The sequence below is a fragment of the Mauremys reevesii genome, linkage group 25 (assembly GCF_016161935.1).
Source record: "Mauremys reevesii isolate NIE-2019 linkage group 25, ASM1616193v1, whole genome shotgun sequence".
NCBI classification, from domain to species: Eukaryota; Metazoa; Chordata; order Testudines; family Geoemydidae; genus Mauremys; species Mauremys reevesii.
In genome coordinates this window covers 15316014-15338897 of record NC_052647.1, presented here as the reverse complement: position 1 = coordinate 15338897, position 22884 = coordinate 15316014, and the positions used below count along the sequence as shown (strand labels likewise).

The following is a 22884-nucleotide window of genomic DNA, read 5'->3' as shown; positions in this document are numbered from 1 at the left end:
GGCCCCATGAGCCCCGAGTTTGCCTCATGTCCTGCCCCCAGGCTGGGGGGGCCACATACGTGCAGAGACAGCCCCGCCCCCCCCGCTCAGCTGGGGGACCCCAAAGACAGGCGCTCCCCGCAGGGCGGGGCGGGGGGGTCTCTGACTGCAGATTCGCGCTGCAAAGCCGCCCCGCCCCGCCCGCTCTTTGTCTGCAGCCGGGGGGCGGGGCCATTACCTCATCCCCCCCGCGCGCTGCGCCAATCCCCGGGCGGAGCCGGCCGAGCCGACCAACCGCGGGAAGCCCGGGCCCGTCGCCATGGCGACGGGAGGGTATAAAGCAGCCGAGCCGCCGCGCGCCCCCCGAGTTCTCTTACAGCGACCCCCTAAGAGTCGCGCGGTAAGAAAGCGGCCAGCGCCCAGCAGCCAGCATGGTAAGGGGGGGCCCTGGGGGGCTGCAGGCGGGGCTCCCCTTTGCACCCCCGGCCAGGCTGCAGCCCGTCCCCGGTGCGCGATGGGGGCAGAGCCGGGAGATCAAGGGGGCGCGGGGCTGTACCCCGCCGGGGGCTCTCGGGGCTGGGGGGGGGGACAGGATGCGCGGGGCTCTCGGGGCTGGGAGGGGACACGCGGGGCTGTACCCCGCCGGGGGGGGGCTGTACCCCGCCGGGGGCTCTCGGGGCTGGGGGAGGGACACGCGGGGCTGTACCCCGCCGGGGGGTGCTGTACCCCGCCGGGGGGGACACGGGCTGTACCCCGCCGGGGCTGTACCCCGCCGGGGGTTCTCGGGGCTGGGGGGGGACACGCGGGGCTGTACCCCGCCGGGGGCTCTCGGGGCTGGGGGGGGACACGCGGGGCTGTACCCCGCCGGGGGCTCCCACCAGCTCTAAGGGGGGACGCGGGGAGCCACCCCTCCAGGATTGTCCTGGAGGTCCGGGCACTAGAGCTGAATCTTTCGTTACAGATGGTGGCCTGGGATGAAACCTCCGGAGATCGGTCCAACCGAAATTGGCAGCCCGGTGGGACGGGGCGCGGCTGTACCCCGCGGCTCTGTGGGGCGCGGCTGTACCCCAGGGGCGCTCCCGGGGGTTCTGCCTGGAGCTGGCAGATGAGCCCCGTTGTCTGGAGCCAGCGGCTCTGGGCTCTGCCCAGCCCTCTCCGCAGCCCCCTTTGGGCGCAGGGACGAGTTGGGCAGCGGGAAGGGGACGTGGCAAACCACCGGGTCCCTCCCAGCTCCAAAATCCTTCCCAGGAGAGCCAGAAACTGCCGGCAGCTGCTGGGGGAGCACAGGGTGTGGCCGTCCAGCCTGCCCCAGAGAGCCCCAGTGCCAGGCGCTGGCTCCTCACGGAGGTGAGAGGAGCAGCAGGTCCCTGCAGCATCAGGCACTGGCAGAGCCCCCCACTCCCCTTCCTGATTTGTGTCCATGACTGGGTAGCACAAGGGGCCTGAAGGAGGAGACCAAGAGCGGGAGGGCTCAGGCAGATGTGACCAGAATGATTATTCCTGGGCCAGCAGAACAAGGCTGCAGAGTTACTGGATGGGGCTGGGAAGATAAATGGGCTTCAGAGCCATTCTATTTGAGTGCACGTGCACATGCGTGTGAGCGCGTGTGCACACTTGTGCACATGCCTATTCTTTGTAGCTGTCTGTTCGTTCGATTAGCTCCCCAGGCAGCATCCCCAGTGCCTTGTGACGGACGGGGGAGCTTTCCAAATGCAGTGGCCATGTTTTCAATATTCAATTTAAAGTGCGTTCAAGGCAGAGTGTAAGTAATGGGGAGTTGCATCCAGCCTCTCTCACCCCAGTGCTCACTCCCTTGGCCTGTGAATCGAGGTTTGACTCTTGTCCCACCCGCTTCATTGATTGACTTCATTCCCATGTGGGCATGTTCTCCGCTGACCTCAGCGGAGGGAAATTGGCAACGCTGTCTAATGAGATCATGCTGGAAATAGCCCAGTCTGTGCTAAGCCATTGCTGTCCGCACAGACTCCAGCAGGCGCGGGGCAGAGGGAGGGTTGGGATTTTCTCCCAGCTATGGCCAGTCCAGTGTTCCCTGGCTGGGCATGGCAGCTCCATTCATGATTCCCGAGGCTAGGCTCTCCTGGGGGTTAGCCATCTGTGCATGTGGGAGGAGGCTGGGAGAGGGGGATAGAAAAGCAATTGCGGTGGTTTGGAGGCTGATCTTACCAGGTACCGAGCACCCGCTGCGGACGCCCCGGAGGGGACACTGTGGACCAGGTTCCTGGAAGGGTTCAGCACACTCAGTGGGGGCTGGCTTCTCCATGAGAACAATGGGGAGCTGCTCCTTGTTTTGTAGGATTGGGCCCTTATTCACAGTAATACCCATCACCCCAGTCCTGTACCCAAATCAGTCGGTGTTTCACCAGTTACTTCCATGGGAGCAGGATCAGGCCCCACATAAGGAAAAACTGGGCGTGGCAGGCAGACACTTTTCAAGACTTGTGGTACTGCTCAGTTGTTTCCAGATACCACCTGCCTCTCCACGGTTCATGAGTATTTTCTTCTTTTTGCTTCCGTTCCTGCCAGTTATCTGTGCTCTTCCTTTCCCTGCAATTTGGAAAGCATCTGGTGTGTTAAACATGTGGGTTACACAAAGGATCTGTGTGACATGCTGCTTGCTGTGATAAAGCCGACACTGAGTCTGTTCAGAGCATATCCAGCTACAAAGCTCATGGTGCCTGATTTTGCTGTTACCATTTTATACATTGAGGAGCCAAAAAGGCAAAAATGAAGGTTTCAAAGGGAGTTTCTAGAGATGCCTCAATTAATCAAAAGTCACTTAACATGCAGTTGCAGACCAACCCCATGTGCTTACATCTTCTCTTCCCACCTCCCACCATCTTCTCCACAGCGTGAGTGCATCTCTATCCACGTCGGCCAGGCTGGTGTCCAGATCGGCAATGCCTGCTGGGAGCTCTACTGCCTGGAACATGGGATCCAGCCTGATGGCCAGATGCCCAGTGACAAGACCATCGGTGGAGGAGACGACTCCTTCAACACCTTCTTCAGTGAGACAGGCGCTGGCAAGCACGTCCCCAGAGCTGTCTTTGTGGACTTGGAGCCAACGGTCATAGGTGAGTATGCGAAGCCATCATCTGACTGCTTTCTGGGCTCCCTTGTAAACTCGTCTGCCTATAGCAGTCAGCTGCTATGCATGGGTGGTGGGGAGACAAACTCTGCCTTTCCTCTCCCCAGATGAAGTGCGCACTGGGACCTACCGCCAGCTCTTCCATCCCGAGCAGCTCATCACTGGCAAGGAAGATGCTGCCAACAACTATGCCCGTGGGCACTACACCATTGGGAAAGAAATCATCGACCTGGTTCTCGACAGGATCCGTAAATTGGTAGATCCCATCTCTCTTGAGGGTGATCTGGGCAGGCCGTGAATGGGAAGCTGTTTGAAAGACATAGGTTCATAGCTGATGGTTTCTCCCCCTGCCTCCTATCCCAACTAATCATATTGTTGATGTATTTAGGGTCACCGTATTTCCAGGTGGGCCTAAGGTGAATTAAAAAGTCCTTTGAAATAGAGTAGTCACTCAGAGTGGTACTGGGCTAAGAATAGCAGGTAGTGAATACGGACTAGTAACTTTGTAACAGATAAGTTATTAAAGGGCATATTTTTATCTCTGTTACACTGGATTTACACTGATGAAACGCCACCAAGTATGATGGAGTGAACCCAGATTTAATAGAACAGAATTTGGTCCTAAGAGGAAACATTTCTAGGAGGGGAAGAAAGTAAGTGAACTTCCCACCATGGTATAACTAGTCAGTTCAATTATCCAATCAACTGATGAAATTACTAGGCAGCAGGTTTAAAACAAAGAAAAGGAAGTACTTCACACAATGCACAGTCAACCTGTGGAGCTTGCTGCCAGGGGATGTTGTGAAGGCCAAAGTATAACTGGTTTCAAAAATCTAGTTCATGAAGGACAGGTCCATCAACCCGATGCTTGGGGCATCCCAAAGCCTCTGACTGCCACATGCTGGATGACAGATGGATCACTCTCAGTAATTGCCTTGTTCTGTTAATTCCTTCTGAAGTATCTGGCATTGGCCACTGTCGGAAGACAAAATACTGGGCTAGATGGACCATTGGTCTGACCCAGGATGGCCATTCTTATGTTCTTAAAAATAACTTCCTTTGTGTTTCCACCTTATAGGCTGACCAGTGCACAGGTCTCCAGGGCTTCCTGGTCTTCCACAGCTTTGGAGGTGGCACTGGTTCTGGTTTCACCTCCCTGCTGATGGAGCGTCTGTCTGTTGACTATGGCAAGAAGTCCAAGCTGGAGTTCTCCATCTACCCTGCTCCTCAGGTCTCCACCGCAGTGGTGGAGCCCTACAACTCCATCCTGACCACCCACACCACCCTGGAGCACTCGGACTGTGCCTTCATGGTAGACAACGAGGCCATCTATGACATCTGCCGCAGGAACCTGGACATCGAGCGCCCCACCTACACCAACCTGAACCGGTTGATAGGCCAGATTGTGTCTTCCATCACCGCCTCCCTCCGATTTGATGGTGCCCTGAATGTAGATCTGACAGAGTTCCAGACCAACTTGGTGCCCTATCCCCGTATCCATTTCCCTCTGGCCACCTATGCCCCGGTCATCTCTGCTGAGAAAGCTTACCATGAGCAGCTTTCTGTAGCAGAGATCACAAACGCTTGCTTTGAGCCAGCCAACCAGATGGTGAAATGTGACCCTCGCCACGGGAAATACATGGCCTGCTGCCTGTTGTACCGTGGGGACGTGGTTCCCAAAGACGTCAATGCTGCTATTGCCACCATCAAAACCAAGCGCACTATCCAGTTTGTGGACTGGTGCCCAACTGGCTTCAAGGTTGGTATCAACTACCAGCCTCCCACTGTGGTTCCTGGCGGCGACCTGGCCAAGGTGCAGCGGGCCGTGTGCATGCTGAGCAACACCACAGCCATAGCTGAGGCCTGGGCTCGTCTGGACCACAAGTTTGACCTGATGTATGCCAAGCGTGCCTTTGTTCACTGGTACGTAGGGGAGGGGATGGAGGAAGGCGAGTTCTCGGAGGCGCGGGAGGACATGGCTGCCCTAGAGAAGGATTACGAAGAGGTTGGTGTGGATTCTGTTGAAGGGGAGGGTGAAGAGGAAGGGGAGGAATACTAAAGTAAAATGTCACAACGGTGCTGCTCTTACAGGGAGCTTAAACTATTCTAAACGTTCAAAATGTTTGGTCCGATCAGTTAATTTGTATGTAGCAGTGTATGCCCAAATGTGTGTGTGTGTGTTGTCTGGTAACTGATCTGTGCTTAAAATCATGAAAGTTTTTGGTACAGACCCAAACCGTCCACTTCTCCTGTGGGTTTGTGAATAAAAAAGCATTCCCTGTCTTAGAGGATCCGTGTCTTGTGTATTTACTCAACACGCTCCTGACATCAATCTTCATTTAAATCTCCAGACCACGGATAGGGGCATGTAGTTGCACACAATAGACACACTTTGAGGGTCTTTTAGAAGACCGTGAAACTGCCCTCTGCAAAATCTGAAACTGCAGACTTCAGTTGTCAAACGACACTTTTTATTAAAAAACAAAAAAAAACCCAAACCCTGAATTTTGTGTGTTTTACAATGATTGACACCCACACTTGTAGGGGAGATCCAGCCGCAATGGTTTTAAGCCACCACTGCGCTTCCTTAAGCTTGAACTGGTTGTAAATTAGTGCAGCCCTGAGTCTGCACCAACTCCTGCCAGCGACCCCAAGGAGCCCTTGTGGCCACCTCGCTGCAGGGAAGACCAGGCCATGCCCACCTGCCACATGTTATGTATGCAGAGAAGTAAAAAAATCAACTAGGTCTGGAAACTGGCCTCCTGTTTTCACTCCAGAGCAGACTTAACATTTCAGCTGGGTCCATTTGGGGAAGAGAGGGGTTCAAACCAGCCCATCACTAACCCAGCATCTAAAATAACTGAAACCAAATCAGTGCCTCTTATTTCAGGATGTCTGAGGGCTTTTCATAACCCCTCAACCAGAAGCTTATGAATCTGATGACTGTTGCTAAAGCTACATAGCATTACCCAGGCAACAGTGACATCTTAATCCAACATACCCATTGAAAGCACAGTGTCTGGTCAAATTTGCCCTGAAATCTAAAACTAATGGAAATGCTTCATTAATTTCTTTTTAAAATACACATTTAAACTATTTTCCTTGACTAATAAATACTCCTCTGCAGCATCTGCAATCAAAACTGCAGCATTGTGCTAGTGCATAAGCACATGGGAATTAAACAGAGTACAGCAGAAGCGAATTGAAACGGTTTCCATTAGCCAAATTGAGGTGGTTGGAAAAAGCAAATTAAATTTGCCCTGGCATGGAGCATTTAGCTGCCACTGAAAGCTGTAACCTGGGGACACACATTGGGGAAGACTGGACTGAAGACAGGGTAAAATCCTGGCCCCATTGGCAAAACCCCAATGACTTCAAGGGGTGCAGGGTGTACCCCAGAGCCCAAATGCATCATCCCCTACCGAAAGTGTGGCCCTAGGCCTGTGCCCATTGAAGTCACTATTGGGGTAGCCATGTTAGTTTGTATCCACAAAAACAACAAGCAGTCCGGTGGCACCTTAAAGACTAACAGATTTATTTGGGCATAAGCTTTCGGGGGTAAAAAACTCACTTCTTCAGCCATGCAGCTGAAGTGGGGGCTTTTTACCCCTGAAAGCTTATGCCCAAATAAATCTGCTAGTCTTTAAGGTGCCACTGGACTCCTTGTTGTTTTAGAGTTTCACTCTTGGTTTCGGGGGAAGTTATTAATTTTGGTCTTAACCCTGTAGCCTTTCCTTCCTCTGTGTGCCTCTGCCTGCAGAATTAGGCACTGTACCATACACCTGCCTCTAAAGTTTGGCTCATAAAACATTCACTTGCCATCAATATTTCAAACCAGATACATATAGGATAATGCCTGGACTGCAGTGAGATGTAAGTGAACTGAGGGGTTTTGGTAACAGACTAGGAGAGATGTGACTGGAGCTTCCATGATTAAAACAGTTCCTAGTTTCACTTCTGTTTTATTTCTGTAACATGCAAGTTTGGAATTTTTAAAAAATTCCCTTGTTTTTGCAAAACCTTCCTGGTCTTCAGTGCCCTTTATGCCAAAGGAGGAAGACAATTTGGCAGCAGCAGCATTGCAATATTACCCTAATTTCACACCTTTTTGTCAAACAAGACCAACCCCCCCAGCATTCAGTTCCTAAAGCCCTTCCTCCTGCAAAACAAACAGTTCAAGGGAAGGATGCAGGCTACAGCAAGCAGAGTTAAGTACCTACTTTCAGTTATAGCCACTCACACACAAAAACCCTTTTTGGTTGGAAAGATTAAAAAAGAGGCTGCTAAGTGGCATAATGCCCCACCTTTGCTAGTCAATGTTAGCTCCAGAGTGGAATAAATAATAGAAGTCAAACAAGGTGAAATTCGAGAGGGGAGAAAGAGTAGCAGGGGCTGGGCCTGCCTTTAAGAAAAGCTCATCTCGGACAATAAAAATGGGAGCAGGGAAACAGCAGGGATGCAATGAACACAATGGCCTGTGTGTTCCCAGCCTGAGAAGAATTCATTCTATTCAGGCATGCAGCTTTGAATACAGTATTTTTTTTGTAACATCCTGCTGTCATTTGTGTAGGGGAACCGGCAGCTTATAAATGAGTTTCCAACATGTTTTAATAGTTGTTATCAGAAGAACTTTGCTGGGTAGAGATTTTTTAGGTATTAAAAGCACCAAAGCTCTTCTGAATGTTTAATCCGTAGAAGAATAAATTTGTTAGTCTTTAAGGTGCCACAAGTACTCCTGTTCTTTTTGCGGCTACAGACTAACACGGCTGCTACTCTGAAACTGGAGGACAGTCACTAATGGGTTTTTGCCAGTATCCTTGTCCAAACAAGATGGCTACTCAGAGATGCCAGATACAATTAAACACAAAGCACGACATTCTTTGCTGGAGTAATTTGTCATGAGTCTAAAACTACTGATTCATGCATGCGCAGGAACCATGCTTCAGGGAGCCACTGTTCAGATGCACCTATGCTGTCCTCCAGTGGCTGGCACAGAGACAAATAAACACGATCCATGTAAGCCTTTCTGGAGGGCAGCTGTGGCAAGCCCTTTCTTACCCATCAGGGCTGAGTGCGTGTTCATTCTTGCAAACATCTAATCTTTAAGAGGTTCGCATTAACTGGCTACAGGAACCCCCTAACAAGTTTCTTAAAAGCAAGTGTTCGTTTCAACTGCCCTCTCTGCTGAAGTTTCCTGAAGGTGATCAGTTTACAGCTTGAAGCATGAGATTATTATTACTTTGTTTTATCAATGTTGTTGATCGGACAATTATCCAGGTCTTTATAAAAGCTATCCATTGATTTGACTTGACTTCCTGTGGCAGTGAGTTCCACAGGATAACAATATGCTGTACAAATAAGTATTTTTTTACTCTATAGACCTTTTCCTCATGTACCATAGGACAACATAAGGAACTGAAACATTTTTACAATACCCCATGTAGTTTGCTTTTGCTTGCAAGTAAAAACTGCTTTGGAATGTGTAATACTTTTGTGTGAATGATGCTTTCCTAAGTCTTGTCTACATGGGCAAAAATGGAGTCATAATACTCAGCCCAGGGGAAACAATGTTAGCGGCTGCAGTGGAGTTTAGAGCATGGTTAGATGATGGCACAATGATAAAAATGCACAGGCTTACCTGACCCATTCTACAGCTCTCACTTCCACCAGCGGCCCTGCAGCAGTGAGCAGGGGGGTGGGGTAGTGAATGTCTCCCGCTTTGCCAGTGTAGAAGCAGCCACTGTGTGAAAACAGAGGTCTCTTTGCAGCCTGTGGTGAGAGAGCAGTGAGGTTACTCATAAACCGCTCAGAAAAACAACAGGAAATAGGATTATTTAGAATGAGCCCTGTAAGAGATTAGATCAGACACATTTCAGTTTGGAGGTGGGACAACAGAGGAAATGGAGCCAACGTTTTGGCCTAGTGAAAAATGGACCATTTTTGTTTTATAAGCCTCTGAAAGGTCTTCAGATATTCTTGGCCTGCCCCTTTTGTTAGTCATTGTACAAAATATAGATAAAATAAGAACCCATCTAGCTAGAGCCAGTTGCAGATCCCGCGAGGGAAGGGAAGAATGTTGGCATGTTCTCAAAGCGCCAAACAAACACATTCACGTGATTCTGTGTGTGTCTGCACTAGCCTTGTTTTCCCCTTAACATTCTCACAGTTGCCTGCCGTCAATGCACTTCCACCAGTAGTAGCAACAGTGGGAAATTTTAGGAAAAAAGCATCATGCAGACAAGGCCTGAGTGCTAAGATACGGGACAACAGAAAAAGCCCTGCAAACTCTGCATAAAAGGGGAAGGAGGTGCGGGTTTCCTTTCTGTTGTCCATTTTGCAAACCTTTAGGAGGTAGCATGACAGGTAGCAAACAGGGCTTCCACCCAAGCGAACCTCTCTATAGCTACAAAGACAGCCTGCCCCATTTGAAATCTGAGCATGGCACATCGGCAATATGTCGCCTGCTGTGACTGCACCAAGCAAGTTCTCCTATCTATTAATAACCGAGAGAGAGAGCTCCCCATCTTATAACAAACCCTAAGTCATTGCCACAGAGAATATCCTGCTTGTCTCCAGGCGCTGGGGAGCAGGGAATGCTTTGCATAGCTCAACAGTGTCTCCTCTGGCTGACCGAGGGGTGGCATTGACAAGTTTCTGTGAAGACCCACATCAGAGGAGCTGTACCACAGCTGGGCAGTATGCGGCCTCAAGGGCAAGGGATTCAAATGGGGACAACACAGAACAAGCCCCCAGTCCAAGTGCAAGAGATAAAGTGACAGGCTGAGATGAATGCTCTGCAACAAGCCCCTTCTCCCTGGGTTTCGGGTTGTGTTCATGGGTCTCCTGGGAAAAAACGGTTGTGCCAGGAAAGCAGAGACTGGTGGCCCTCGCCCTCCCAGACTGGTTTCTAGGTGAGTGCGGCCCTGCTGAACACGAGCAGGGCGCTTTTTACATCTGTCGGGCCCATCTGCAGGACAGAGCAAGGCCCATCGGCTGCAGTTTGGGTCCCTTGTGTGTGCTTTGAGGAGGGGGCCTATCCAGGTGGCTTTGCCTTGCAGCTTTTTAAAAGGCCTGCATCACAACCATCATCCAATGCCCAGGCCTGCCCTGCTGGATCCCTCCCCCTAAACCTTACGTGTGTTACAGGAATTTGACACTGCAGTTACCTGTCCTGCACAACACACCCTCACACCACAACGCCCTGCAATACACAACAGGGTTTTCAGGTTTTTCACTGCTCTGCACCACTGAAGTGCAAATAAGTATCACAAATATTGCTGCTGTTGCTTGCTGCTGCTGTTGATCCATCCCATCCCCATCCCCAGTTGCCCTGCTGCTGGCCAGCTGACAGCAGTCAAACCAGGTCAGGTCACCTGCTGTCAATCACACCTCACACCAGCCAGGCAGGCAGCAAGCCCAGGTTCCCAGGTTTGGGAATAAAGAAACTAGACCGTTGCGGCCCCTTTTTAAAACCAGGTTTGTTTGGTGGTGACTAGCTCCCCCGTTGAGGGGGGGGGGGGCAAAGGTGGTGAGCCCTCCTCTCCTTGCCCCCCCCCTGCAAGCAGGGGGAGAGAGTCCCCATTCCTGCTGCCTCCACTTTGCCTAAGGAAATGGGAATCCAGGCAACACGGCCAGGCCAGGCTGCTGCTGTTGTCTAGGTGGTTCTTGCCCAGAGTGAACAACAAACCGCTCATGCTGGGGCCACAGCTCCCCAAAGGGAGCAACGGGGGAAGGCAGCTAGACTCCTCTGGGTGCCGCAGAGGCTAGAGGGGAGCTCTGCACAGGGGGTCAGACACGTGGAGAGCAGGAGGAAGGAGACAGGAGGATGAAAGGCTACGTTAAATGCTGAGGGGTCCAGTGTTTGCAGGAAGATGTTTGCAGGGGGTGTCCCTGGCCGGAGGGGTATGCTGCTTCCCAGTGTGCCCTTGCCAAAGGGTGACTGGGGTGTGTGGGGGGCAGTGCTGCAGCGGGTGTCCAGGCGGCGCTGGGTGCTGCTGTGGCGTGTGCCTGGGCTGGCAGGGAGGGCGTTTGGAGAAGCACTGTTTCCCCTTTCTCTCTCCCCTGGGACTGCTGCCCCTCTGGCTCCTGGAGGCTGGAGTTCTTCCCCAGGAGTAACCTGGGTGTGAGCCCAGACTCAGCTCAGCCCCCTGCTCCCCTCCGGCGCGTTTCTGCTCCCCGCCCTGCCCATGGGAGCCAGGCAGAGCCATTCCTGTCCCTGCTGCCGCATTTTTCCTCTGCAGCCTGGAGCCGCAGTCCCAGTCAGGCGGCCTGGCCCAGCTCCCCCGCCCTGCACACAGGTCTGCAGCCTGCTCCATTATTGATGGCATCCGGGAACCAGACCTGGCTGCCCTTCCTCTTCTTCTGCCAGCCTCATCCTCCGCGCGTGACGATGCAGTTTTACTGGTTTGATTTTAAAGCCGAGACAAAGGCTGGCTGTGCCGCCCGGCTGGCAGCGCTCACAGGCAGGCCTCACAAAGCCCTTCCCAGTGCAGCAGCTGCAATTTTCAATCTGGGCGCTAGACAGTAGCTTGCAAAGTTGCATTTTTCTCTGGTGGCGCCGAATCTAAGCTGGCATCTGCGGGGAGGGGGCGAGGGGCTGGGGCGAGCGCGTCAGCTGCGGCTCAGCCTGAAACTATCCCAGTTATGTGGAAGCCAAATGTGCAGAGAAGCCCCTGGCAGCTGCCAGACATTTGTCTTCCCCACCCAGCGGGAGCCAGCAACATCCGCCTGGCTTGCGGGGGTCTAGTTAAAACCCACCCCGCTCGGGCCTGTACTGAAAGGGGCCTTTGTCTCAAACGGGGGTTTCCAGCGCGTGGCCCCGGGGCTCTGCAGACGGGGCTGTGACCCGCCATCCTGACCCTAGAACAGTGGTGCCCCCCCCGGGGCTGCACAGGAGCCAGGTTGAGCAGCCTGGTTTGCGTACAGCACCGGGCGCCGGCACCCACCCCGCTGGGCAATGGCCCCCCACCGGCCCCGTGTGTGCCCCTCGTGTGGGGGGGTCGCCTTTGGGGGCGGGCCGGGGCACCCCAGCCCTGGCTGCCGCCAGGGAGTGTCCCCGGGGTGGGGGGGCGCTGGTCCTGGGGACCCCGGGGTGGGGGGGTGTCCCCGGGGTGGGGGGGCGCTGGTCCTGGGGACCCCGGGGTGGGGGGTGTCCCCGGGGTGGGGGGGCGCTGGTCCTGGGGACCCCGGGGTGGGGGGTGTCCCTGGGGGCTGGGGGGCGCCCCTAAACCCAGATCTGCTGGGGCGGGGGAGGGGCCGGCTGGGGGGGCGCCCCAACGCCCAGATAAACACGGGGTCCCCCACAGCAGCCCCCGCATTGTGAGCTCACAGACGGACGGGCCCGCCCGCCAATGGCGGCCGGGCTCGGGGCTGACGCAGGCGGCCGGGCCCCGCCTCCCCGGGGACGCGAGTAGAAAAGCCGCCGCCGGCGCCCGCCCCCCTCACTCGGTTACTTCCAGCGACTCTTCGCTTGTCGGGAGAAGTAACGTCCCCGCCCGCTCGCTACCTGCGCCCGCCCGCCCCGCAGCATGGTGAGTGGGGGGTGTGCGGGGGGCTGTGCGGGGCAGGGGGCTGCGTTGGCGCCAAACCCTGAGGGGAGGACGCGCGCGCGCGCGCCAGCCGACCCCCATTGGCGCCTCCCTCCGGCCGTTACATTTCCCGCGCGCGGGGAAGGGCTCGGGCGCGTGGCGGCGGCTGCCGCAACGGCCGGGTGCGCGCGCACCCCGTCCCTGCAAAGCGGGGCGGGGGGGGAGGGTTAAAAGGCCACGTGTTTGAGTCGTGTCTGCACGTGCGTGGCTCCCCACCCCGCAGCAGCTGTTCCCTGGCACAGCACGTTATATAATCCCGCCATCCCTGCAAACGCCCCAGCCTAGGAATGAATCCCAGCCCCTGCGCACTGCAAATACCCCCCACCTGGTGCTGCCCTAATTCCCGCCCAGACCCTCCTGCAGCGTCTCCCCCTGCGCGCTCCTCATTGCAAATACCCCACCCCCACCTGGTGCTGCCCTAATTCCCGCCCAGACCCCACTGCGGCTCCTGCAGCGTCTCCCCCTGCGCGCGCCTCATGGCAAATACCCCCCATCACCACCTGGTGCTGCCCTAATTCCCGCCCAGACCCCACTGCAGCTCCTGCAGCGTCTCCCCTGCGCGCCCTGTATCCAGCCCTGTGCGGCTCCTTGGGGGAAAACCAAAACCCCCTCGAGGCTGGGTAAGCCTGCGGTTCTTGTCCAGAAAAGCCAGTGCGTGGCTCAAAAGCACCCAGTGTTCCTGGGATCAAGTGTGGCGTTGATGGGTGGGGTTACAGGGGTTGCTCTTTCTTGCATCTCTTGCTAAAATAAATCCTTCCTGCTGCAGCTATTTGAAATGCTTGCTAAAGAGAAATGGCCACTGGGTTTGTGTATTTTCCAGAGGAAACATAAGTGCTGCATTTGGGGGTCTTATTGGATGCCCCAAAAGCTGTAATTCCCTTGTCTTAGATTTGCTAAACTCCAAAAGGTTCAGTTGCCTCTGACACAAGTGCCACCTGTCCCTGCTGATTCTTTGCAGAGGCGGATAGAAATGTGTTGGAGCAGGTGGTGTGTTCAGGAAGGGTGGGGTGTGTGCTTTAGGAATGTAAGTGGATTGTAAGAGGGAGAGATGTAGGCTAAATCTAGATCTAGGCCTAGGTAATCCTAGGAGTGGGTCACTGGTGGCAGATGTTCCTGCAGAGAGTAAATTTGTGTGTCGGGAGAGGAACAATTTGCTTAGACCTTTCCACTTTGCAGATGCGGAAGCTGACTGCATCAGTTCTATTTTTTGAGAGTGGGGGAGACGGTCAGCTGATGGCTTGCAAGTGGTGTGATTGCTGGTAAACCACTCAGAGGCTGGCTGCAGACAGTGCAGTTGCTGCTTTATGCTGAATTGTTCATTCATTTATAACTTTTTTTAACTAGACCACAGGGTGGAAAACTCCATTGTATATTTCCTTCTCCTCTCAGACTATTCTTCCTGTGCCTTGAGAAGTGTGATCATAACATGAGATGTAGCATTCTTTATTTAGCTAAATAAAGATTCCCTCCCTAAGCCAGTGGAGGGGTAGGTGCGGGGAGGGAAAGTGGGCACATGCAGACCAGAATCTGGATGCAAAATGGTAATCCAATCCCAATGTGTGTCATAGGAAATCTGTTCTAAGGTGCAGGAAATCTGACCAGAGATTAGTTCGCTAACTACAGATCCAAAACTTACTCCTTCATGAACCCAGACATTCAGAGGCCATGCTGTGACTCAAAAGATCTCCTGAAGCACTGACGGTATGCTACTGGAGATTGGACCAAAGGCCCTGATATCATGATCTATAGACATTGAAGGTGAATAAACAATACTATTCCTGCCTTGTGACTGGGGAAAGCAGGGCACAGAGCTTGCAATTGGGGGAACTGATCCCCTCACTCCCAGTGCAGGGCCGTGCCCGTCCATTGGACCACATCACCCTGTTCCCTTGTGTCACACAGATGGATGCTGCCCTTTTAATACAGCGAGAGGAGATCCTTGTTCCAAAGGGCATGGTCTGACCCAGAGCAATGAGGTACTTGGGAGTAATGGTTCAGGGACACTGTAGACACTGATTATAATGCAGTCATGTCACTAACTGGTTCCCTCCATTTCTTCCACAGCGTGAGTGTATCTCTATCCACGTCGGCCAGGCTGGTGTCCAGATCGGCAATGCCTGCTGGGAGCTCTACTGCCTGGAACATGGGATCCAGCCTGATGGCCAGATGCCCAGTGACAAGACCATTGGTGGAGGAGACGACTCCTTCAACACCTTCTTCAGTGAGACGGGCGCTGGGAAGCACGTCCCCAGAGCCGTCTTTGTGGACTTGGAGCCAACGGTCATAGGTGAGTATGCGAAGCCATCATCTGACTGCTTTCTGGGCTCCCTTGTAAACTCGTCTGCCTATAGCAGTCAGCTGCTGTGCATGGGTGGTGGGGAGACAAACTCTGCCTTTCCTCTCCCCAGATGAAGTGCGCACTGGGACCTACCGCCAGCTCTTCCATCCCGAGCAGCTCATCACCGGCAAGGAAGATGCTGCCAACAACTATGCCCGTGGGCACTACACCATTGGGAAAGAAATCATCGACCTGGTTCTCGACAGGATCCGCAAGCTGGTAAATACTGCTCATCTGAGGGGTTTCGTTCAGTGTCTTTATTGGTGTGTGGTGGGGAAGGGAGAAATCTTCAATCTGTAGTACCCCTCCCTCTGGTTCCACTTGTGGGAACAGCTGCCATACCAGAAGAGTCTAGAGACCCGCATTTGTCATCCAGCAGCTGGTTCTTCTTTCTTGGAGTGTTAGATCTGTATTAGTCCGAGCTGGGCGTGGCTCTGAAGGAATGTCACACAGTGGGTACTTGGATGTTTACATTTGGTGGAGACCTGCACCTTCGAGCTCAGGGATGTCCGATTCTAGGGCCACTCCATCTATTTGTGACTTACTCATGAGCTGTAGAATAAGCTTTCATTAGAATAATGTTCCAGTCCTCATGGCTGTAAAGTTGACCTTCCACATATGGGACTGTAAACCAATGCAAGGCAGTGCCTGCCTATGTCTGCAGACAGGCTGGAATGGCAGTTCTGAGATGTGAGACCTCCTCCCCCAACACAGATGCTTCTACCAACCTCTCTCACTGGGTGGTCACTCAAACTGAACAGTAACAGTTTACCTGTCAACCACTCACATTCCTGAGCATTTTGATAGGCTAGGGCATGGCATGGGAGTGACCCAGGCTGGGAGCTGGTGCAGGTGAGGAGAGTGCAGAGGAGAGGTAATTTAGGATGGGGAAATCAGCAGCCCTATACAGAGCGCATCCTCCCCACTGATGTTCAGAGTGCAGTGAATACTGAGCAAATAACTAGAACCCGAATTACTGCATACAAGAAACGTGCTACCCTTGGTCCTTGCAAATCTCCCGTTGACACAAGTCCTTTACCTATGCAGCTGGAATCTGGCCCCCTCAAAAGGGGTCTGCCTGCTGTCTTGGCACCAGCATGTCTAATGGGAGGGAGAACTGGTGACCCTGGGTGATGCTTGCATTTAGAGAGCTTGATCCCCCTTCCTAGGGTATCTGATCTGCTTGAGACCTTGTCTCTCCTGTAAAGAGGAAGGAGCTGGGCGACAGCTAATGATGCCGCCCTAGAAAGGGCTTTGAACAATGTGAGGCTGAGGGAGTCTAGTGCAGCCTGTGGAGTTAGACGTGTGCAGTAATTATACTTCAGCCTCTTCCTCCTTTCTGGAGAATGGAATTTGCTGGCTCACCTCCAGCAGCTGGGCACTGGACATTACTCAGGCAAATCTTCCACGGTATGTGAAAGGAGGCATCTTATGGAACTGGGTGGAGTAGCCATGTCTTCCACCATGTCTTAGGGTGAGCTTTCTATGGGGTGGGAATTTCCACCTGGGAGGTTCCACCAAAGAGGGGCAATATGGCCTCTGATACTGCAAATCTGGGTTGTGGGGGGTCTGAACAGAGGCAGAGTGGGATCCCTGTCAGTCTTTTATGATACGGATCCATCTAGGGAGGAATGGGTGACAGTTCAGTAAGTGTGATGGATCAGCATTAGGGGGAACTCTCACCAAAGCCAGTCTGTCGGGAGCTTTCTGCCCCTGGCATAAAAGGGACAGACATGTCGTGCATTTAACTGACTGGGGACTAACTAGAGCCTGTCCTGCAGCACAGATTTAAACTGCTCGGGGTGAGGGAAGTGGACACTTTGTCTCCAGCCTCAAGCCCTACGTTCAGGCATCTCTTCAGTGAACAAGTATCAGAGGGGTAGCCGTGTTAGTCTGGTTCTGTAGAAGCAGCAAAGAATCCTGTGGCACCTTATAGACTAACAGATGTTTTGCAGCATGAGCTTTCGTGGGTGAATACCCACTTCTTCGGATGCAAGCAGTAAGTGTTCATTTGGAAGAAAATTGTCAGCGGTGCGGGATGGAAGACTGTGCTTGTTTCTCGTTCTAGGTAGCATGTATTTGTAGCACAACTTATACTAAATTCCTCTTGCTTTTCTTTCCACTTTCTTCTAGGCCGACCAGTGCACAGGTCTCCAGGGCTTCCTGGTCTTCCACAGCTTTGGAGGTGGCACTGGTTCTGGGTTCACCTCCCTGCTGATGGAGCGTCTGTCCGTTGACTATGGCAAGAAGTCCAAGCTGGAGTTCTCCATCTACCCTGCTCCTCAGGTCTCCACCGCAGTGGTGGAGCCCTACAACTCCATCCTGACCACCCACACCACCCTGGAGCACTCGGACTGTGCCTTCATGGTAGACAACGAGGCCATCTATGACATCTGCCGCAGGAACCTGGACATCGAGCGCCCCACCTACACCAACCTCAACCGCCTTATTAGCCAGATCGTGTCCTCCATCACCGCCTCCCTCCGATTTGATGGTGCCCTGAATGTAGATCTGACAGAGTTCCAGACCAACTTGGTGCCCTATCCCCGTATCCATTTCCCTCTGGCCACCTATGCCCCGGTCATCTCTGCTGAGAAAGCTTACCATGAGCAGCTTTCTGTAGCAGAGATCACAAACGCTTGCTTTGAGCCAGCCAACCAGATGGTGAAATGTGACCCTCGCCACGGGAAATACATGGCCTGCTGCCTGTTGTACCGTGGGGACGTGGTTCCCAAAGACGTCAATGCTGCTATTGCCACCATCAAAACCAAGCGCAGCATCCAGTTTGTGGACTGGTGCCCAACTGGCTTCAAGGTTGGTATCAACTACCAGCCTCCCACTGTGGTTCCTGGCGGCGACCTGGCCAAAGTGCAGCGGGCCGTGTGCATGCTGAGCAACACCACAGCCATAGCTGAGGCCTGGGCTCGTCTGGACCACAAGTTTGACCTGATGTATGCCAAGCGTGCCTTTGTTCACTGGTACGTAGGGGAGGGGATGGAGGAAGGCGAGTTCTCGGAGGCGAGGGAGGACATGGCTGCCCTAGAGAAGGATTACGAAGAGGTTGGTGTGGATTCTGTTGAAGGGGAGGGTGAAGAGGAAGGGGAGGAATAGATTAACCCTCTTAAATCCCTGCAGCATGTCCTGTGTCCACAAAACTTCATCTTAAAACACTTTGCTTACTTGTTAACTAGGGAAGGGCTGGATGGTACCACAATGGTATGAAGGAGCCTTTAAGGAGTACAGCAATCTGACTAGTTCCCACTGTTTCAGAATTTGATCATGTCAGTTTTCCATTTGTCTTTGTAAACATATCATGTCTGAAATAAAAAAAGGCTTTAAAAAAACAAGATTGCTCTGTGTATCTAATACAAATGGATCATATGTCCCAGAGTGCATGTGGAGTCCAAACTGCAGGCCCACAGATCAGCTGTTCCAAGCTGCAGTGAACACCTGGCCAGTTCCTTCCCTAATGCTTCTGTCCTTCAATGTTGGCCTCCTTCGAAGACTAAACACAAGCCCGGTGGCAGGCATGTGCCTCCTGCCCCTCATTCCACTGAGAGCCACTGAATGAGGATCTCTTCCTTGCTTTAAACTGACCTTCTGCCAGAGCTCTCGTGCTGCTTAAAACAAGCATGGATGGTAAAGGAGTGCTCAGCTGGCTGCTTTCCTGCTCTGCAGGTACTGTGCCTGGCAAGCTAAAAACATGAACGCAAGACCCTACGTTGTGAACAACAGCCTTCACATAGTCACTTGTGGCATGACAGGAGCCGGGTGGAATGTTCATAATGGAAAGCTAGGATTTACTAGGCAACATCCCACCTGCTGGATCATGGCTTATGCGTAAGAGGTCTAGTCAGGTACCTGATAATATGCTTCTGGCTGACCACCCCTTGGAGAGTCGCACAGCTAGTTACAAGTTTCACAGACCCGTGTATTGAACGCTGGGATGGAAGATGCTCTTAAAGCAGGCTCCATGCATTGAGCACTTGCAATAACCATGCAGAACAGAGCTCCAGCAACATTTTGAATAGACCAGTTTTTGAAATGACACTGGGCCTCTCACCATAGTCATGGCAGCTGAACAATCAGGTAAAGACTCTCAATTTCAGCCTCAGGCAGGAGGTTAAAGGGCTTTCTTGGAGCAAAGGATGGTGGGAGATGCTGCGGCACAAACTCCAAAGCGAAGCTTGGCTGTCGTACTGAGCTGCTGTGATGTGATCAGGCCTAGAAATTCATTGCTCAGTGTCATGGAGTGTGGGGGAGTCTGGGCCTGGCACCCCCCACTTCCTGCGATTCACCGGGACTCTCAGCCAGTCAGTAAAACAGGGTTTATTAGATGACAGGACCCCAGTCCCAAGCAGGGCTTGTAGGCACAACCAGGACCCCTCAGCTGGGTCCCTCTGGGGGGCAAGGATCTTAGACCCCAGACTTGGGGTTCCTGCCTCTTCCCAGCCAGCCCCAAACTGAAACCAAAAACCCCTCCAGCTGGCTCTCCCCCTTTGTCCAGTTTCCCTGGCAAAGGTGTCACCTGGCCCCACCCCCCTCCTGGCTCAGGTTACAGGCTCAGGTACCCCCTGCTCTCCCCTCCCCCATGCAGACAGCCCCAGTAAAACTAAACGACATTCCCAGCTCAATCCACCCTGCTCCCTACTGCGTCACACTCAGTATCTCAATTTCATTTCTAATGAGCCCTGAGCTGCTCTCTGACAGCACTGGCCAACAGAGAATGACGTCTCCTCCAAGGAATAAACCTTATGAAACTAAGATGGTGATAAAGCATCCGCAGCTTGGGGGTTGGAAGGTGACTTCCCCCCCAGGGGTAGTTTATTCCGTAATTGCCTGACAGACTTTCGTGCACCTTGCTCTGAAGCATCTAGTACCAGCAGGTTGGTGATCGCATGACAGGCTAGTAGGGTGTATGGGAATTCCTGACCTGCTTAGGGATTATGCAGCAGCTCTTTCTGCCAAGGTAGTGGTGGGAGCTGGAATCACTAAGTGGGTGCGTAACAGAGTATCTGATACACAGCTTGTTATAAGAGACCCACTGTCTCTCCCTTCTATTCCTTGTTGCAGCAGCACCTCCTTCCCTCCCTGGTCATCGGAATCACCTACCTTCTGTGACTCAAACACCCCCTCTTGCGGGCTGCACGGGCTCTTGCTGCGGCTCAGAATACCCCAGGTTGATGTGGGCGACTAGTGAAAGTCCAAGGGCCTGTCTGCATTAGGGAACCCGGCACCGATGCCGTTCTGTTGCTGCATCTACAAGGGAAGTTTATGTTGAACTGTGATCTGCTCTGGTAACCTAGCTGAGCAAGCCCCATGTTCTGCCACCTGAGCACCAGTGCAGCTACACTGCTGGAAATGCCCCTACTGTGGATTGACTCCAAGGACTGGCTGTTAGCCACGGTCACCACTGGCTCCATCCAGCCCTATCACTGTCTCTTTTAAATAAGCACAACTGAGAGCATTAACCATCTCCTTGGTGCTGTATTTTTCAAATGCTGGGCAGGCCCTGGGTCTCAAGAGTAAAATGGAGAGGAGGTGGTTAGGGAGTCATATTTTTTTCTCTCTCCACTATTTCAAAATATTAAAAAAAAAAAAAAAAGTGCAATCTTTCCTGTAGGGGGAATTGTCCTTTTAAGAACATAGCCCTTAGGAGCAAACTAGGTGGTGTAAATATATTTAAAAACATGGTTGTAATATGCAAAATACTATACAATGTTTTCTAATCTCTAAAGCAGCTGAGCGCAGACAGCAATGCTCATGTTGTGTGCTGGAGACCATACGCTTTACTGTGCCTGGCTATACAGCTGATGTTTGTTCAGGGTTCGCATGTGGTCTAAGGGGTTCAGACATTCTCACTCCTACCAGGGATCACCTCCCAGGGAAATTCAGGGAGCACGGTCAGCAGGTGACTGCTTGTACAAGTAGGGTCACATCTTCCCTGCCTGAGAACGTTAATCTGCTTCAGCCAGAGCAGGGTGACGGTTCCAGCCTGGGGTATAACGTTCCTGGAGAAGTGCGTCTCCTGAAGCGAGGGAGTGGGGAGGAAGCAGGTGTGTGTTTGGGGCATGAGAAGGAAGAGCACAGGGCGGAGGGATTTGAGAAGCTTGAAAGCAGAGATGAGGGTGGGGAAAGCAAACGGGTCCTGCGCTGGGATTTGAAGTGGAGAGAAATCTGGAGTGAAGGGAGGTGCACAGAACTGGCCAGGTTGCATGTGAAAATGTTTTCAGTTTTTAAATAGATGGTGAGACCCCTGGGGCAGGGGCTGTCTTTGTTGTGTGTGTGTGCAGCGCCTAACACTGGCTGCTGGGCCGAGACTGGGGCTCCTGCCTCCTGGGCGTGGCACAATAATCCCCATTCCCTAACCAGAGACCAACCCAGCGGCAACGACAGACTCGTTTCTTCTGACTCCTCCTTGGCCTGCAGATGGTGCTATTTGCACATGGCTCTTTCCCGTGGGAAGCCCGGCTCGGAGCAGTGCCGCCCAGGTCGGGTGAGCTCTGACCTGGGAAGTGCAGCAGCTAGGACTGGTCAGCAGAAGAGAATGAAAACAGGATGTTTTTGCAGCGGGCCCTGCCTTCTCACCCTGCGCTATATAATAATGTGCTGTCTGCATTTCTACTGGGCCTCGCACCCCCTCATTAGGGGACATTACATATTACAGAACATGGACCCTGTGACGAAGTGGGAATGTTCCTGATGTGCTCTGTGAATGCTGAGTGGGGAGTATTGACCTGGGAAGGGTGGAGGGGAGTTTGGGGGCCTGCACTGGGGAAGGGAGATACCTGAGCAGGTAACCTGAGAACCCAGGAGGGGGGTTGGAGGGGAGTTTGAGGGGCCTGCACTGGGGAAGGGAGATACCTGAGCAGGTAACCTGAGAACCCAGGAGGGGGGTTGGAGGGGAGTTTGAGGGGCCTGCATTGGGGAAGGGAGATACCTGAGCAGGTAACCTGAGAACCCAGGAGGGGGGTTGGAGGCCAGGTGACACCTCTGCCTGTGAACTTGGACAAAGGACACAAAAGCTGGGGGAGGACCCAGGGGGAGGCTGAGTGAGAGGCTGGAGGGAGTTTCAGTTTGGAGCTGGCTGGGGAATGGAGAGGGGCCCCAACAGGGCTTGGGCTTGCCAATGGGGCTGTGGCCTCCCTGGGGCCCCAGATGGACCTAACTAAAGGGAGTCCTGGTGTCTGCACCAGCAAGGCCTGTTTGGGACTGTGTTCCTGTCGTGTAAATAAACCTTCTGTGTCACTGGCTGGCTGAGACTCCCGGTGAATTGCAGGAAGCCAGGGGTGCCAGGCCTAGTCACCCCCCACACTCCGTGACAGACCCTTATTATATGATAGACATATTGTCTGGTGTTAAGTTTCTGGATTTTTTTTCCCTCCCCACCTTGTTTTTTTATGGAGTAAAATGCAGTAGCCTTTCGCGTTTACATTTTCTGCATGACCATGCAGCCAAGAAGCGTTTTTTTTAGTGACAGGCGAGGTTCTCCTCTCAATTATGGGACCCTGGGGAATGGGGGCTTTAAGAAAAGCACCGAATATGGTGAGGTTTGCTATAAAATCATGAGACTGATGAAATCTGCCCACAGAGGGTGTCATGAAACCAATAGAATCGGCCTGCCCCCCACCCCCACTCCAGCTTCCTAGGAGCTCATCCCAGGAGCAGACACACGAATGCAAACCCAGAACTAGCTGCCAACTGGGGGTGTGGGAGAAGTTTGGGGGGTGCACACTCTGCTCTCCGAGGTACCTGGCATGCGGTCACCCCATGGTACAATGGGGACCTGAGGCACACAGGGGCGAGTGACTTCCCCCTGGCCAGTCACACGGGAAGCATGGGTCAGCGCAGAGCTGTGACCCCGGCTCTCCTGG

General features: G+C 53.2%; 2 protein-coding genes across 7 annotated transcripts; both read left to right on the top strand.

Annotated features, from left to right (window-relative positions):
• Positions 1 to 284: 284 nt before the first annotated feature.
• Positions 285 to 5373, top strand: TUBA1A (tubulin alpha 1a). The gene is made up of 4 exons (XM_039514001.1): positions 285 to 413; positions 2849 to 3071; positions 3193 to 3341; positions 4164 to 5373. The coding sequence occupies exons 1-4, from the start codon at positions 411 to 413 to the stop codon at positions 5142 to 5144; spliced, it is 1356 nt and encodes a 451-aa protein (XP_039369935.1). The 5' UTR covers positions 285 to 410; the 3' UTR covers positions 5145 to 5373.
• Positions 5374 to 12466: 7093 nt separating this feature from the next.
• TUBA1B (tubulin alpha 1b) lies at positions 12467 to 18357 on the top strand. Of its 6 annotated transcripts, none has more exons than XM_039513764.1 (6): positions 12478 to 12615; positions 14241 to 14430; positions 14575 to 14648; positions 14737 to 14959; positions 15081 to 15229; positions 17144 to 18357. In XM_039513764.1, the coding sequence occupies exons 4-6, from the start codon at positions 14839 to 14841 to the stop codon at positions 18119 to 18121; spliced, it is 1248 nt and encodes a 415-aa protein (XP_039369698.1). In that variant the 5' UTR covers positions 12478 to 12615; positions 14241 to 14430; positions 14575 to 14648; positions 14737 to 14838; the 3' UTR covers positions 18122 to 18357. The 6 variants fall into 6 exon arrangements, with proteins under 6 accessions (XP_039369697.1, XP_039369698.1, XP_039369699.1 ...); XM_039513766.1 differs by having other exon boundaries at positions 12535 to 12615; positions 14325 to 14430; XM_039513765.1 differs by lacking the exon at positions 14575 to 14648.
• Positions 18358 to 22884: the final 4527 nt, after the last annotated feature.

Excerpts from the sequence above, each read along its gene's own strand:
- TUBA1A (XM_039514001.1), top strand. Across the intron at positions 3,072-3,192 it reads CTTGGAGCCAACGGTCATAG|ATGAAGTGCGCACTGGGACC; the intron begins GTGAGTATGCGA and ends TCCTCTCCCCAG. Across the intron at positions 3,342-4,163 it reads TCGACAGGATCCGTAAATTG|GCTGACCAGTGCACAGGTCT; the intron begins GTAGATCCCATC and ends TCCACCTTATAG.
- TUBA1B (XM_039513763.1), top strand. Across the intron at positions 14,960-15,080 it reads CTTGGAGCCAACGGTCATAG|ATGAAGTGCGCACTGGGACC; the intron begins GTGAGTATGCGA and ends TCCTCTCCCCAG. Across the intron at positions 15,230-17,143 it reads TCGACAGGATCCGCAAGCTG|GCCGACCAGTGCACAGGTCT; the intron begins GTAAATACTGCT and ends ACTTTCTTCTAG.